This window comes from Saccopteryx bilineata, chromosome 5 (assembly GCF_036850765.1).
Source record: "Saccopteryx bilineata isolate mSacBil1 chromosome 5, mSacBil1_pri_phased_curated, whole genome shotgun sequence".
Classification (NCBI taxonomy): domain Eukaryota; kingdom Metazoa; phylum Chordata; class Mammalia; order Chiroptera; family Emballonuridae; genus Saccopteryx; species Saccopteryx bilineata.
In genome coordinates, this window is record NC_089494.1 from 70,698,323 (window position 1) to 70,712,775 (window position 14,453).

The following is a 14,453-nucleotide window of genomic DNA, read 5'->3' on the forward strand; positions in this document are numbered from 1 at the left end:
TATGAAGATAAATCTGTTTTGAACACATTCATACATTTAATAACAAATAGCCTTCTATTAAATATTTTTATTTTGTTTTTCTCTTATCTATAAATTATGTAATCAGTAATAATATTGGTGTGCAAGAGCAAATGTGAAAATATATGTGATTACCATTAGTAGTTGAAATATATAGTTAACTTCCCATATTGGACAGTATGGAAAGTTAAGGATATTGCCTAGTCAGTCTTAAGTTTCTATTATAGTTACTTTAAAATTTATTCTTTTATATGACTTTAGCATCCATAAATTTACTGAAACCTTCAGTAATGCTGTTATCACTGCTCTGGCCAACAGACTCCATTAAGTTTATATCACCAAAGTCAAGACCTACTTTATTTGATTTCTCCTACAATAACCTCTTTTAGGCTTCAAGGAAAGAACTGATATCCACACTCATTTAAACTCTGTTTCTCATACTTTGTAAAATTAACTATTTTCCATCAGCCTTGATCTTCCAATTCTGAAACCTAATCTGTAATTTTTAAACTGACCTGATAGAGCTCATTTTTATCTTTCTTGATATGCACTTCTCATAAGTGACCTCAGTTTTATGTTAAGTATCTTCCTAATATCCTCCAGAGTTGTGTTATTGCATGTGGTTACTTATTATTTTGTTTTATGTGTTTGGTTGGTTTTTAACTCTATTGTCTTTAGAAGGACATAACCTTATTATTGAATTATCTGTAATGACTCCTTTACCCTTTTATTAAGTGATAGATGATAGTTCAATTCTAATTTACAATAAGTATAATCTAGATATCAAATTATCAGTTGAGGGTTCATAAGATGGAGTTCTAGTTATGGCTACTCAATCTGAAAAATTCAATGAATGCTGAAATGTCAAAGATATAATGCCGAGAATCTAAATGAATAACTCAATTCTTGTTTGCTGAATAAATTTATGTATGCAAGAAATGGTTGTTTCTAAATAGCCTATGCATATTTACTCGAGTAAAAAATTTTCACTAATTTTTAAATTATTAAAATTTAGTACGTTAAAAACTTTGCTAAATTTTGCATACTACTATTAAAATATCAAGATGGTAGTTGTGTTTACAGTTATAAAAATAGATTCTTAAGCATCCAAATAACCTTTTTGTTTTATAAGAAAACTTCCCTAAAAACTACTTTCAGAGATATTTTTTAGAGGTAGATGATTCGGGGGTGGGAGGGAAATATCACTTAAGTATTACTATGAGTTTTCTGTTCTCCATGAATAAGCACCAATGACTTCCAGCATCAAAATGTATTGTGATATTTTACAAAATATTTTCCTTTGATAGGTGGAACTCCAACCTAAGTATGAAGAAAGTCTGTACATGTATCTTTACTTTGTTATTTTCATCATCTTTGGGTCCTTTTTCACCTTGAACCTGTTTATTGGTGTCATCATAGATAATTTCAACCAGCAAAAAAAGAAGATAAGTATTTCTAATATTTTCTCTCCCACAAAAAGTAGAAAAATTATTCTAAGTGCTCTCACCACCAAATAGTATTTTAATTTGGAAACCAAATGGTAGTATATATTAAAAAATTTTTTCAGTATCCTCCCCCTCTGCCATCCACTGCCCATGTATTTTGGATTATAGAAAACCAAGAATGTGTTTCATATTCTTCTGCATGGGCTTGAAAAACCTCTCTCCCTTCTATTCTTTTTTACATTAGAAATTATATTACACATATTTTGAAAGGAAATAACTAGAAAAAAATCCAAACATATGCCCCTTTCCCCAAATCAACCTTTTTTATCCCTACAACTCCCCTCCTAAATATGTATCTTCCAGCTAAAGCTCTTCATTGGTTCCTTTTATATATTTCTACTTCATTTTTCTTGAAATTATTTATTCATTCATTCATTTATTTTAGAGAGAGAGAGGAATAGAGAGAGAAGGAGAGAAACATCAATTTGTTGTTTTAATTATTTATGCATCCATTAGTTGATTCTTGATTATGCCCTGACCAGAGAGCAAACCCACAACCTTGGTGTAGCTGGACAATGCTCTAACCAACTGAGTACTTAGCCAGGGTGTTCTTCCTGATATTTAATTATAAGCTTACAGTTCCAGTCTTGAATTAAACAGCTCTTTATAGTATTAATTTTCATCACTTCAAATATATATGCACATTATAGAAAATAAAGAAATATCATTACTTATGAGTAACCACTGTTCCCATAATGTTTTTGTTCACACTTTTTCTATGCATATTCTTATTATTGAAATTATTTTATCTATAATTATAAATTCTCTTTTTGATTTTATGTATTTTGTTGTCTTTATATATACATTATCATAATTTACTTAACCAATTTCCAATATATTGATAATTTAGGTTTCTAATTATTAATAATGTCAGTAGTACCTTGTCAAAGATCCTTGTGCCAAGAAAAATAAGTTTTTAATTATTTCCTTAAAATAAAAATGAAGAATAAAGTAGGTTGCTTCTCCAAAATAATGTTTCCACTCCTACTTCCAGTAACAATGTGTGCCAAGGTCACTGCTGCATCCCTGGCATCAAACATTCTCTTTGTTTTTAATGCTTGGTACTTGATACATAAAATTTGCAGGTAATTTTATTTGTATGCCTTTTACAAGTAGGGTTGGACATGTTTTCAATTTCCATTTATGTTTCTTCCTTTTTGTACTGCCTTTTTTTTTTTTTTTTTTGAATTTTATAAGTTTTATTGCAAACCTGCGCAGGGACTGCAGGCAACCCACGCAAGGGAGCACTGCAGCCCCGCCAACCTGCGCAGGGACTGCAGGCAACCCACACAGAGGAACACTGCAGCTGTGTACTGCCTTTTTATCTCCTTTATTCAGTATGTTTTCTTATTATATAATAAGTATGTTCATTATATGAGACTGTTTTCTAAAATTTTTATTGAATTTATTGGGGTGATATTGGTTAATGAAATTATATAGGTTTCAGGTGCACAATTCTATAACACATCATCTGTGTAATGCATTGTGTATTCACCACCCCAAATCAAGTCTCCTTCTATCACTCTCTAGCCCCCCTACCCTTTTCCACCTCCCCCCATGCCTCTCCCTCCTGCAATCTTCACACTGCCAGCTGTGTTTAGAAGTCTTTTTCTTTGTTTAATACCTTCAATCTTCACCTTTTAGAATGTTCACAATTAGAACATTCCTGCCCCTTCTCTTTTTATTATTACTAATATTATTCTGTAGTCAATATTTGGCTACTTTATTTCACTTATTAGCCTGAGTTTCAAATCCTTTTGTACACACTGGTCTATCACATACCTGCCATACTTACGATCTCTGACTTATCTCTTAATTCTTCTATTGATTCCTCCAGTTTTCTTTCCATTCTTTTACACCAATTCTTTCTTGGCAGAGTGAAAGTGTCTTTTATGAATACTCTAAACCATATTTACTACATTTAAATTAAAAAGATCATCATCTTTTAACTTCTGCAAGGCAGTATATATAGTACAATGAAACAAGTATTTAGTTTCTCAGATCAAATTTTATCACTTACTTAGTAAATGTTTTGAAGTAAAATACTTAACCTCTTAATTTCTGGGATTTTTTTTCCTCAGTAAAATAATAATAAAAATAGTAAAGTCAATTTTGGATGATTGTGCAAATTAAATAAGATTATGGTATCTAAAAAGTACCTTTAAGTTTTCAAATTTAAAATCTCAGGCGTAATTATGCTAACTGGTTGAAATTTGCATGTTCTTTTTTAATGGCCCTTTCCTACTTTAAGTTTAACATTGAAAAATTATGTGTAAAGGGACAAAATTTTAACCAGTTTTGATTTTTTTTCTATACTTTGGAGGTCAAGACATCTTTATGACAGAAGAACAGAAGAAATACTATAATGCAATGAAAAAATTAGGATCGAAAAAGCCACAAAAGCCTATACCTCGACCAGGAGTAAGAAATACCAAATGATATGGAAAAAAATATACAAAAACAAAAAATTGCATGGGTTTTCTTACAAAAGAGCTAGAAGCTAACAATTTCAGCAGCAAAGCTTTCTTCCATTTTTAGAGCATAATTATTTCATATATTTTATGGTAATGGTAAAAATTATTTATGGAGAGAGAGAGAGAGACAAAATCACCTTTAATTTCAAGGGATTTAGAATTATACAACTAGAATCCAAACTAAATGGCAAAAGACACAGAAGCAATGTGATGGGCACAAGAAAAAGTTGATCATATAATTCAAAAGTAGGTGCCACATAATATTAGGGAGAGGAGTAAATCTTGGATGGGGTTAAAACAGTGGTGGGATTCAAGTAATTTAACAACTGGTTCTCTGCCCTAATGACCTTTTTAAGTATAAAAAAAATGATATACTGAAAGGTAGTGTAGTTCATGAATTTAATATTTAAATATGAACAATAAAAGAGGTATACAAAACTAGATTATGTTATAAGAAAGTGTTTAAAAATATTAAACCATACCTGACAAAAAAACAATAAAACTGTTGTTTAAAATATTTCCAATGGCAGCTTGTCAACCCCTGGTTGGCACTTTTTCTCTTTATGTTATATGTTTGTTTACTGGAGTAACAAATGCAAGAAAATTAAAATATAGTATTTTATCAAAGGTATAATGAGTTTTATGAAATGGATAAATAAATGTTACAAGCATAGTACTGTCACATTTTTTTCACCTATGAACCCAATGAACATTACTATGAGCACTTAGAATACACTGTTGCACAGATGAACGTTAAAAAAGAGTAAGGAATGTAAATTTGTGATTTCCACTTTGGGTGGCTGCCCAAAAGCCTACCTTAGAGAGAACTCTGATTACAAGTGCCATTTTAACAACCAGTTCCCCAAACTCAACAAAAAATCAGGTATCGGTCCTGCTGAATCAGTGCAAACTGACTGAATCTCACCGCTGGATTAAAATGTATGTAGGTCTTTGCTAGATTATCAAGTCAATGAAGTGTTTAGCAAAATAACCCCTTGCTTCCTTTTTTTTTATTAGATGTACTGAGTGTTTTAGAGGAAGAAAAAATTCTAGTATCATTATTGATATGGCTATAAAGTTAGAAATTATTAATGTCTACAGAAGTCAGTCAATAAATACAATTTATGACAAGTAATCTCATGTTTGCATGGTGAACCACCAAACAACTGCTGTGAAATGTGCCTTATCCCACACTGTACTGATTTTTATGATGATGATCTATGAGGTTAAAATAATACTTACTGTGCACTGATGAACAAAATACTAGTGAACATTGATACTATGTTAACCAACAGTTGCTTTCTTAAGAATGATGAATAATATTTCCTTTGTTAAGTTTTAACAGTAGAAGTAGAAATCAGTCAACTGTATAGAGGAAAAATGTAAAATAGAAAATATTTTCAGTTCCTCACTGGCCTAGGGAAATGAGCCAGACAATGGCTGCAATGACTGAGAGTGACAGTACTTGGGAGCAGAACCATGGATCAGTGACAAAGGATGTGAATTTTTTACTTCAAAGCAAAGGAGTGCTTTGCGAGTCTGATTATTTCTGTTTAGGCTCAATCAGAATTCTGTTGCTGACGATGTCAGCAAAGCCTGTGTGGTGGAAGAACATCAGTACTCCCATATGTGAATTTTAGATGCATAATGGTATAGGTGTGTCTTAGACATCCTAAATTCCCTTGTACAATTTTTTTGTGAATAAGACATATAAAATGTTAAAATAGATACTGCATTTTGAAACAGATACATGGTGCAACTGATCATGGGACATTTTGATAAAACAAAAGAAAGCAAGTTTCTTAACTTCTCATAACAATAATATGTTAATATGCATCTTGTTTCTCTGAGAGAAATGGATAGGTGTCAATATTTCTTATCAGAAATCTCCCTTTGACAAGGGATTGCTATTCTGTGGAGTACACATTGGTCAATAGCAATTTAGATAAATGAATTAAAATTTTTAATGCATTATAACCCATCTTTTACAAAATTTAAGGCCAGTAATTACTCTGTACAATTCTAGAAAGTCAATGAAAAAAAAGTACTTCTATAGATGTTAATGTATACAGAAAAACTGCTTTGTAGCTAAAAAGCATTTCTTTTTCTCAACAGAACAAATTTCAAGGAATGGTCTTTGACTTTGTAACCAGACAAGTTTTTGACATAAGCATCATGATTCTCATCTGTCTCAACATGGTCACAATGATGGTAGAAACTGATGACCAAAGTGACTATGTAACTAACATTTTGTCACGCATCAACCTGGTGTTCATTGTGTTATTCACTGGAGAATGTGTTCTGAAGCTCATCTCCCTCCGCCATTATTATTTTACCATAGGCTGGAATATTTTTGATTTTGTGGTTGTCATTCTTTCCATTGTAGGTAAGAAGTAGTTAAAATCTCTTAAGTTCACCTCAATAAAAGTAAAAGTGAGAATAATCCATTTAAACTACAGGTCATCCCTCCACTCAGAGATAATCATTGAAAATTTTAATCTATTTCATCTAGGTGTGTTTGTTTTTCTTACAAAATGAGGCTCCTGCTGTATATTCAGTATTGTATCTTATTCAGTCCATTTGATTTATTTATTATTATTTTTTGTGACAGAGACAGAGAGAGGGTCAGATACGGACAGAGAGATGAGAAGCATCAATTCTTCATCACAGCACCTTAGTTGTTCATTGATTGCTTTCTCATATGTACTTTGACTAGGTGGCTACAGCAGAGCAGAGTGACCCCTTGCTCAAGCCAGTGACCTTGGGCTTCAAGCCAGTAACCTTTGGACTCAGGGATCATGGGGTCATGTCTATGATCCCACGCTCAAGCCAGTGACCCCTCGCTTAACCTGGATGAGCCAGTGTTCAAGCTGGCGACCTCAAGGTTTCAAACCTGGGTCCTTGCATCCCAGTTTGATGCTCTATCCACTGTGCTGCTGCCTTGTCAGGTTATTCTATTCATTTTAGATGCTAGGTGTATTATTTGTAAATATAATCAAGTTTCATTCATTTGGATTAAAAATTTACTGTTAACTAAGATCAAAATGTTTTGACATGTTGAGATTGAATAGGCTATACAATATCTAGATGGCTCTATTGAAAAGAATACTAGAAATTTAGTTTTATATTTAAGAAATACATTGCATTAGAGATATAAACATAGAGTAATCAATGTGTAGAGTGGAATGGAAGTTGAGTACAAGATAAAGAAAAGCATACAGTGAGAAGAGAATAAAAATAAGAATAAAATGTTAGCACATACATAGAGTAGGTTCTTGGGGGTAACAGGAAGAGATTTTAGATTACCCTGAAATGGGTTTGTGCTAATGATGCACAAGGGAAATGAGGTGGCATGCGATATTGTTTCATCAGTCAGATATATCAAAGCCTAGAATGTTCAACGGATCACATGAGCAATAGCTCATCTCATTAAAGATATAATTCCAGCTTCAGGGAAATGAAGAAGTCTGTCTGTGGGACTGAAGTATTCCTTCTTTCCTAAACAAGATGATATGATTGGGTCAATATTTAATCATTCAATATGGGGCACTTCTGTTGGGCAGATTTTTATGTCATTCTCCTCTCTGAAGAAGTTGGTCTTATATCTAATTAATATCTTGAATTTAGCCTTTGATTCTTACACTAATACATATTGTATTCATTTATAGATAGGGTACTATAGTTGTATTCACCTCTCTTCACAATCTCCCTTCTCTCTCTCTTTTCTCAGAAACACACAGACATGTAAGCTTACTTACCCTTTACAGAATGAGACAACGTAACTCAAAGGCACTTGGTTTCTTGAGCTTCTCTTCAATACAATTATTATTTTATGATTTAAAAGAAAAATGGAGAAAGAAGCTGAAAAGAAGAAGGCTGAGAGACCAATGTCAGATATAGCAGACCAAAAAGAGCACCAGCTTTAGATTCTTTTAGAGATGCACCAGAACACATATAAATAAATACGTAAAAATATTATAGAGGACACTTAGGAAAGTATTAGGTTCATGGAGAGATGAAAACAGCATCCAAAACTACATATACTTTTAGATGGTTAAGGAATAAAAAGAGGATATGTGACATGGCAATTTTACAGAAAATAATTGTATTCATATAAACTTGTTCTTATACTCTTGGCCAATGTGATTCAGCCAGACTTGAGAATTTTTAACTTATTTTTTTAGGTTCAGTCTTGGGACTTTAAGTAAGCTAATTATAGTCTATTAACACCCCTTAAAGGCAGAAAGTACTGTAAAAATATTTATTGAACTGAATTACCACAGGATGGGTGGTTTGAACAACAGAAATTTATTTTCTCAAAGTTTCACGGGTTAAAAATCTAAGATCAAGGTGCCGGCATAATGGATTTCCGAAGAGAGCTCTCTTCCTGGCTGTGGACAGCCACCTTTGACTATATTCTCACACGGCTGAGGGGAGAGGAGGTTGGGGAGAGATAGCAAGCTCTCTAGTATCTCCTCTTGTAAGGGCACTAATCCACTATGAGGGTTCTACTCTCATGACCTCATCTAAACTTTATTATTGATATTTCCCAAAATCCTTATCTCCAAATACCATCACATTATGAGGTGAGGGCTTTCATATATGAACTGGGGGATAAAAAAACTCAGTCTATAGCAAATATTGAGTCAACTTGATACTGAATGTCAAAATTATAGTTTATTTATATTACATACAATATAAATATTAAGTGTATGTTAATTTTATGTAACAGAATTTCAGTACTCTGAATTTTACCTTGAAGCTTTGACAGAAAATTAAATATTATTTTAGTAGATAATTTCTTCATTGGTTGACATTCTCATTTTTTTATTTATAGGCATGTTTCTGGCTGAGCTGATAGAAAAATATTTTGTGTCCCCCACCCTGTTCCGAGTGATCCGTCTTGCCAGGATTGGCCGAATCCTACGTCTGATCAAAGGGGCCAAGGGGATCCGCACGCTGCTCTTTGCTCTGATGATGTCCCTTCCTGCGCTGTTTAACATCGGCCTCCTGCTCTTCCTGGTCATGTTCATCTACGCCATCTTTGGAATGTCCAACTTTGCCTATGTTAAGAGGGAAGTTGGAATTGATGACATGTTCAACTTTGAAACCTTTGGCAACAGCATGATCTGCCTGTTCCAGATTACCACCTCTGCCGGCTGGGACGGATTGTTAGCACCTATTCTTAACAGTGGACCTCCAGACTGTGACCCTCATAAAGTTAATCCTGGAAGCTCAGTTAAAGGAGACTGCGGGAACCCATCTGTTGGGATTTTCTTCTTTGTCAGTTACATCATCATCTCATTTCTGGTTGTGGTGAACATGTACATCGCTGTCATCCTGGAGAACTTCAGTGTTGCGACTGAAGAAAGTGCCGAGCCCCTGAGTGAGGATGACTTTGAGATGTTCTACGAGGTTTGGGAGAAATTTGATCCTGATGCCACCCAGTTTATGGAATTTGAAAAACTATCTCTGTTTGCAGCTGCTCTTGAACCTCCTCTCCATCTGCCACAACCAAACAAACTGCAGCTCATTGCCATGGATCTGCCCATGGTCAGTGGTGACCGGATCCACTGTCTTGACATCCTATTTGCTTTTACTAAGCGGGTTCTGGGGGAGAGTGGAGAGATGGACGCTCTCCGGATACAGATGGAAGAGCGATTCATGGCTTCTAACCCATCGAAGGCCTCCTACCAGCCAATTACTACAACTTTAAAACGAAAGCAAGAGGAGGTATCCGCTGTTATTATCCAGCGTGCTTATAGGCGCCACCTTTTAAAGCGAACTTTAAAACAAGCTTCCTTTACATATAATAAAAATAAAATCAAAGGTGGGGCTAATCTTCTTGTAAAAGAAGATATGATAATTGACAGAATAAATGAAAATTCTATTACAGAAAAAACTGATCTCACCATGTCCACAGCAGCTTGTCCACCCTCCTATGATCGGGTAACAAAGCCAATTGTGGAAAAACATGAGCAAGAAGGCAAAGATGAAAAAGCCAAAGGGAAATAAAAACAAATAAAAATAATTGGATTACTATTTGTTTACAGCCTGCGAAGGTGATGTACTTTTGTCAACAGGACTCCTTTAGGAGGTCAATGCCAAACTGACTGTTTTTACACAAATATATTTAAGGTCAGTGCCTACAATAAGACAGTGATCCCTTGTCAGAAACCTGTGACTCTGTGGAAAGGGGTGATGACTTTGACAGGAGGTTACTGTTTTCACTACCAGCTGACACTGCTGAAGACAAAAGACAAAATGGCTACACAGAATGTAGGGACCAGTTAAGGGGTGCAAACCTATATAATTTGGGTTGTTTAACATGAAACACTTTAGTGTAGTAATTGTATCCACTCTTTGCATTTCAACTGCCACATTTGTCACGTTTTTACAAAATCTGTTAACTGGATTCATCTTTTTTTTAATCCATATGTTGTTTATTATATGTGACTATTTTTGTAAACAGGGTTTCTGTTGGAAAATAGATTAAAGGACCTCTTGAACAGGTATGACACTGGGAGTAATGGCAACCACATCGCCCTCCCTTCTGAACAAAGACGTGGTTTGCATGAGGGCATGCTACACTTAGAGATCATGCATGAAAAAAGTCACAAGAAAACAATGAGTTCTTAAATTCCATCCATGTTTCTGGGAGGGGCAATTGGGTAATCAGTGGAGGTGCTTTGCTTATCTTGTTTTTTTCAAGTCCTAGACCAAGTAGACAATTTGGGGGGAGGGGGGAATAGGCCATTACATCTTAGCAGGTGCAAACTTCTTTCAAATGTCTGAAATCATAAACATTATATTTGTTTATTGTATAAAAAACTGAATAGTGAACATTGCTTCTCCCCTGAAGACTTGACCAAAAGAACCCTTGATAAATTTCTGCTTAATCCTTTACTTTCTTTAGCCATCTTCAGCTCAGCAAGGTCAACACTGTATATGTTAATGAAATGCTATTTATTATGTAAATAGTCATTTTACCCTGTGGTGCACGTTTGAGCAAACAAATAATGACCTAAGCACAGTATTTATTGCATCAAATATGTACCACAAGAGACATAGAGTGCAAGCTTTACACAGGTAATATAATGTATTCTGTACCATCATAGATAGTTTGGATGCTCCCAATGCATGTTTATATTACCATGCTGCTGTATCTGGTTTCTTCCACTGCTCAGAATCTCATTTATGAGAAACCATAGGTCAGTGGTAAAGTAAAGGAAATTGTTTAGCAGACTTCATTTCTTTAAGTCATTAAGCAATAATTTGCAACACTTTAATAGCCTTTCGGTTATTTTAAAATTTTAGGTGGATAACATGGTGTACAGACATGTTTAAAAAAAAAAAACACGCCGCTTAATCTGTTAAAAATGTTTAGAATTTTATAAGCAAATATAAATACTGTTAAAAAAAAGTCATTTTATTTTTATTTTTCAGCATTATGTACATAAATATAAAGAGAAAATTACCTTCAGGTTGCTATCACAATCACTTTTCTTACTTTCTGTCCATATACTTTTTAATGGAAGAAATTTGCTAAAAAAGAAATGAAAACAAGAGTTGGTAGTTGTATATTTCTGCTTTTTTATTACATTTGCTAATTTTAGATGGTTTCATAATTTTAAGGGGCAAAATAGGTTCACGATTCACATCTAAATTATGTTTCACAATTGGAAAAAGGTATAAAATTTTATTTACAATTTTAGTACCGCCTGTACTAACGGATTAAAGGTAGTGTGTAGTTTTCATTTTTGTCCTTTTTTTCTAACTTCTGTTTACATTTATTTCTTTGGAGTCATGCTGCTTTAGATTGCTTTAAATATGATGTGGGTTTCACATTTTCTTTCCCCACAAAAACAGAGTAGTGAACTTATATAGTCAATTACATCAGGACATTTTGTGTTTCTTAAAAAAGAAGCACACCGTAGGCTCCTCTTTTTCTTAAAACTGCTTAGATAAACTGTATTTGTGAACTGCATGCTGGAAAATGCTATTACCTTAAATGATGTTAACCAACATTAAAAATGTGCAAAACTAATAAAGATTACATTTTTTATTTTATTGTTTGCCCAGTTACTTTTTGTTGAAAGTGTTTTGTAACAAGATAAAGATATTTTTTATTCTACAAATTAAAGGAGGAGACAAAGACACATACATACACACACACAAATGGATCTACCTGGGCTGACAGTAAAGTGTGTCTCTGTTAGGAGAAGGAACTAATGTCAGAGCATAAGCTGGTGGTTCCAGAAAGAAAAGTATAGAAACCCAAGTAATGGTGGATGGCCACTTGAGGCAGAAAAAGAAGCCTTTAAATCTATATTAAAAGAATAAAAGTTGCTATGTGTGAGTTGGAGATGTTGTTTGTCCCTGCAGAGCCATGCTTCTCCACTCCGCTCTGTGTAAGGGTGAGTGTATGCATTGCATCGGTCTCATCAATCAATCTCTTACTCTCTAGCTCCCAATTACTTTGGCCAATGAGAAGTCCCAGCAGGAAAGTACCATCAGGAAAGTACCAGTAGAAGACTGAATTAGATATTTATTCTGTAGTTCTTTCTTTGCTGGGTTGCTCTGGGCTGGCAGTGGCTGCATTTGTCAACAGCAAGTCATACTTCAGGTCAGATAGCCCTCTCCTGCAATGAGAGCTACTTCCTTGGGTGTCTAGTTGTTACTGCTCCCCTTGCTCCTTTAGACCTGTGGCTGGAATTCCCTCTTCCTTGTAGTTTATCCCTAATCTTGTCAACACCTTTTAAAATGCCCCCTTTATGAAAATTTTTTCTGCTGTCTCATTTCGAGATGCCTTCTGTTTCCTGCCTGGATAATATGGGGATTCAATAGATTTTTTTTTTTTTAGAGTATAAAATTTTTTTTAATTTATTTATTAAATTTAATGCAGTGACATTGACAAATCAGGGTACATATGTTGAGAGAAAACATCTCTAGATTATTTTGACATTTGATTGTGCTGTATACCCCTCCCCCAAAGTTAAATTGTCTTCTGTCACCTTCTATCTGGTTTTCTTTGTGCCCTCCCCTCCCCCAACCCCTCTCTCCTTCTTCACCCCATCCCCCCACCCCCACCCCTGTTGCCATCACATTCTTGTTCATGTCTCTGAGTCTCATTTTTATGTCCCTTCTATGTATGGATTCATGTAGTTCTTAGTTTTTTTCTGATTTACTTATTTCACTTCGTATAATGTTATCAAGGTCCATCCATGTTATTGTAAAGGATCCGATGTCATCATTTCTTATGGCTGAGTAGTACTCCATAGTATATATGTACCAAAGCTTTTTAATCCACTCGTCCTCTGACAGACACTTGGGTTGTTTCCAGATCTTCGCTATTGTGAACAATGCTGCCACAAACATGGGGGTGCATTTCTCCTTTTCGAGCTGTTCTATGGTGTCCTTGGGATATATTGAAAGTGGGCAAGAGGCAAAGATTTGCATTGAGTCAGCTTGGAGACTTGATCCAACTGGCTTTGGCATAGAGAAACAGTAACTGAGGGAACTACAATAAAGTAGAGTACAGAATTAAAGAGATTATGGAAAGGTTACTGGAGTGGTACGGACAGTAAAATGACAGTCTAAAAAAAAATCTCATCTAAATGTATAAGGAAAGAGAAGCTCTCATTTGTCATTAGAATAGTATTACAGTCATGAAGCCAGAAGGGAAAACATGGCCCTGACAAGAAAAGAAACAGTCACATACAGTGCTTCTCTCATCCTTCTACAACTTACTCGCCTCGTCTCTTCACAACATCACAGCCTAAAACACCACGACAATCAATTCTGATGTATCAATTGCTGAATGTCTTTCCTCTTTCCAACCAAAAAATAAGAATTATAGAAGAATTTCTATAGAATTTCTGTACTTCTCATCCATACCAGTACTTACCATATACAAAGAGTACAAAGACACATAATTATATAAATCACCATATTCATTTTTGTATTATTTTGCACAATAATTTTGTGCCAAAAAGTAATTTAGTGCTCATGGAATGGAGTGATGTTAGTAGGACATAGTGAACAGCTTGAAGAGGGTTCTCACCAGCCAAAACAGGCAAGTTGACACCAAAACAAATAATAATGGGAATAGGCTGTAGCCTATTGAATAAAAAATCCACTGATATATACTGAAATAAGTAAATAGAGAAAAGGAAAAAAATATCTCCCTTATAGTTGAATGTTGGCAAGTGTAGTGGAAATAACAAAGTTAGAAAGCCACCACTTATCTATTATCATAATGACAATTGATTCATGCAAGAATAATCAATGAATACTAACACTCAATGAGGAATAGAAAATTGTCTTAAAGTGTCTTTTCTGTATTAATTTTCACAATTTCAACAAAAAATGTTTACAATAAAGAAATCTAGCAGGCACTACCTTAAAAGGTAACATCACCAATTATGGAATCAGCTATACTAAAAAAGACATATAC

General features: G+C 34.3%; 1 protein-coding gene across 5 annotated transcripts in view; it reads left to right on the plus strand.

The window, feature by feature from the left end:
* The window catches only part of LOC136337604 (sodium channel protein type 1 subunit alpha), a 139,321-nt gene extending 127,254 nt beyond the window's left edge, over positions 1-12,067 (plus strand). For all 5 annotated transcript variants that reach the window (XM_066279044.1, XM_066279039.1, XM_066279042.1 and 2 more), the window contains 4 exons: positions 1,326-1,463; positions 3,840-3,944; positions 6,113-6,383; positions 8,835-12,067. In XM_066279044.1, coding sequence (XP_066135141.1) covers positions 1,326-1,463; positions 3,840-3,944; positions 6,113-6,383; positions 8,835-10,012 — 1,692 coding nt within the window. In that variant the 3' untranslated portion in view covers positions 10,013-12,067. The remainder of the gene's footprint in view (positions 1-1,325; positions 1,464-3,839; positions 3,945-6,112; positions 6,384-8,834) is intronic.
* Positions 12,068-14,453: the final 2,386 nt, after the last annotated feature.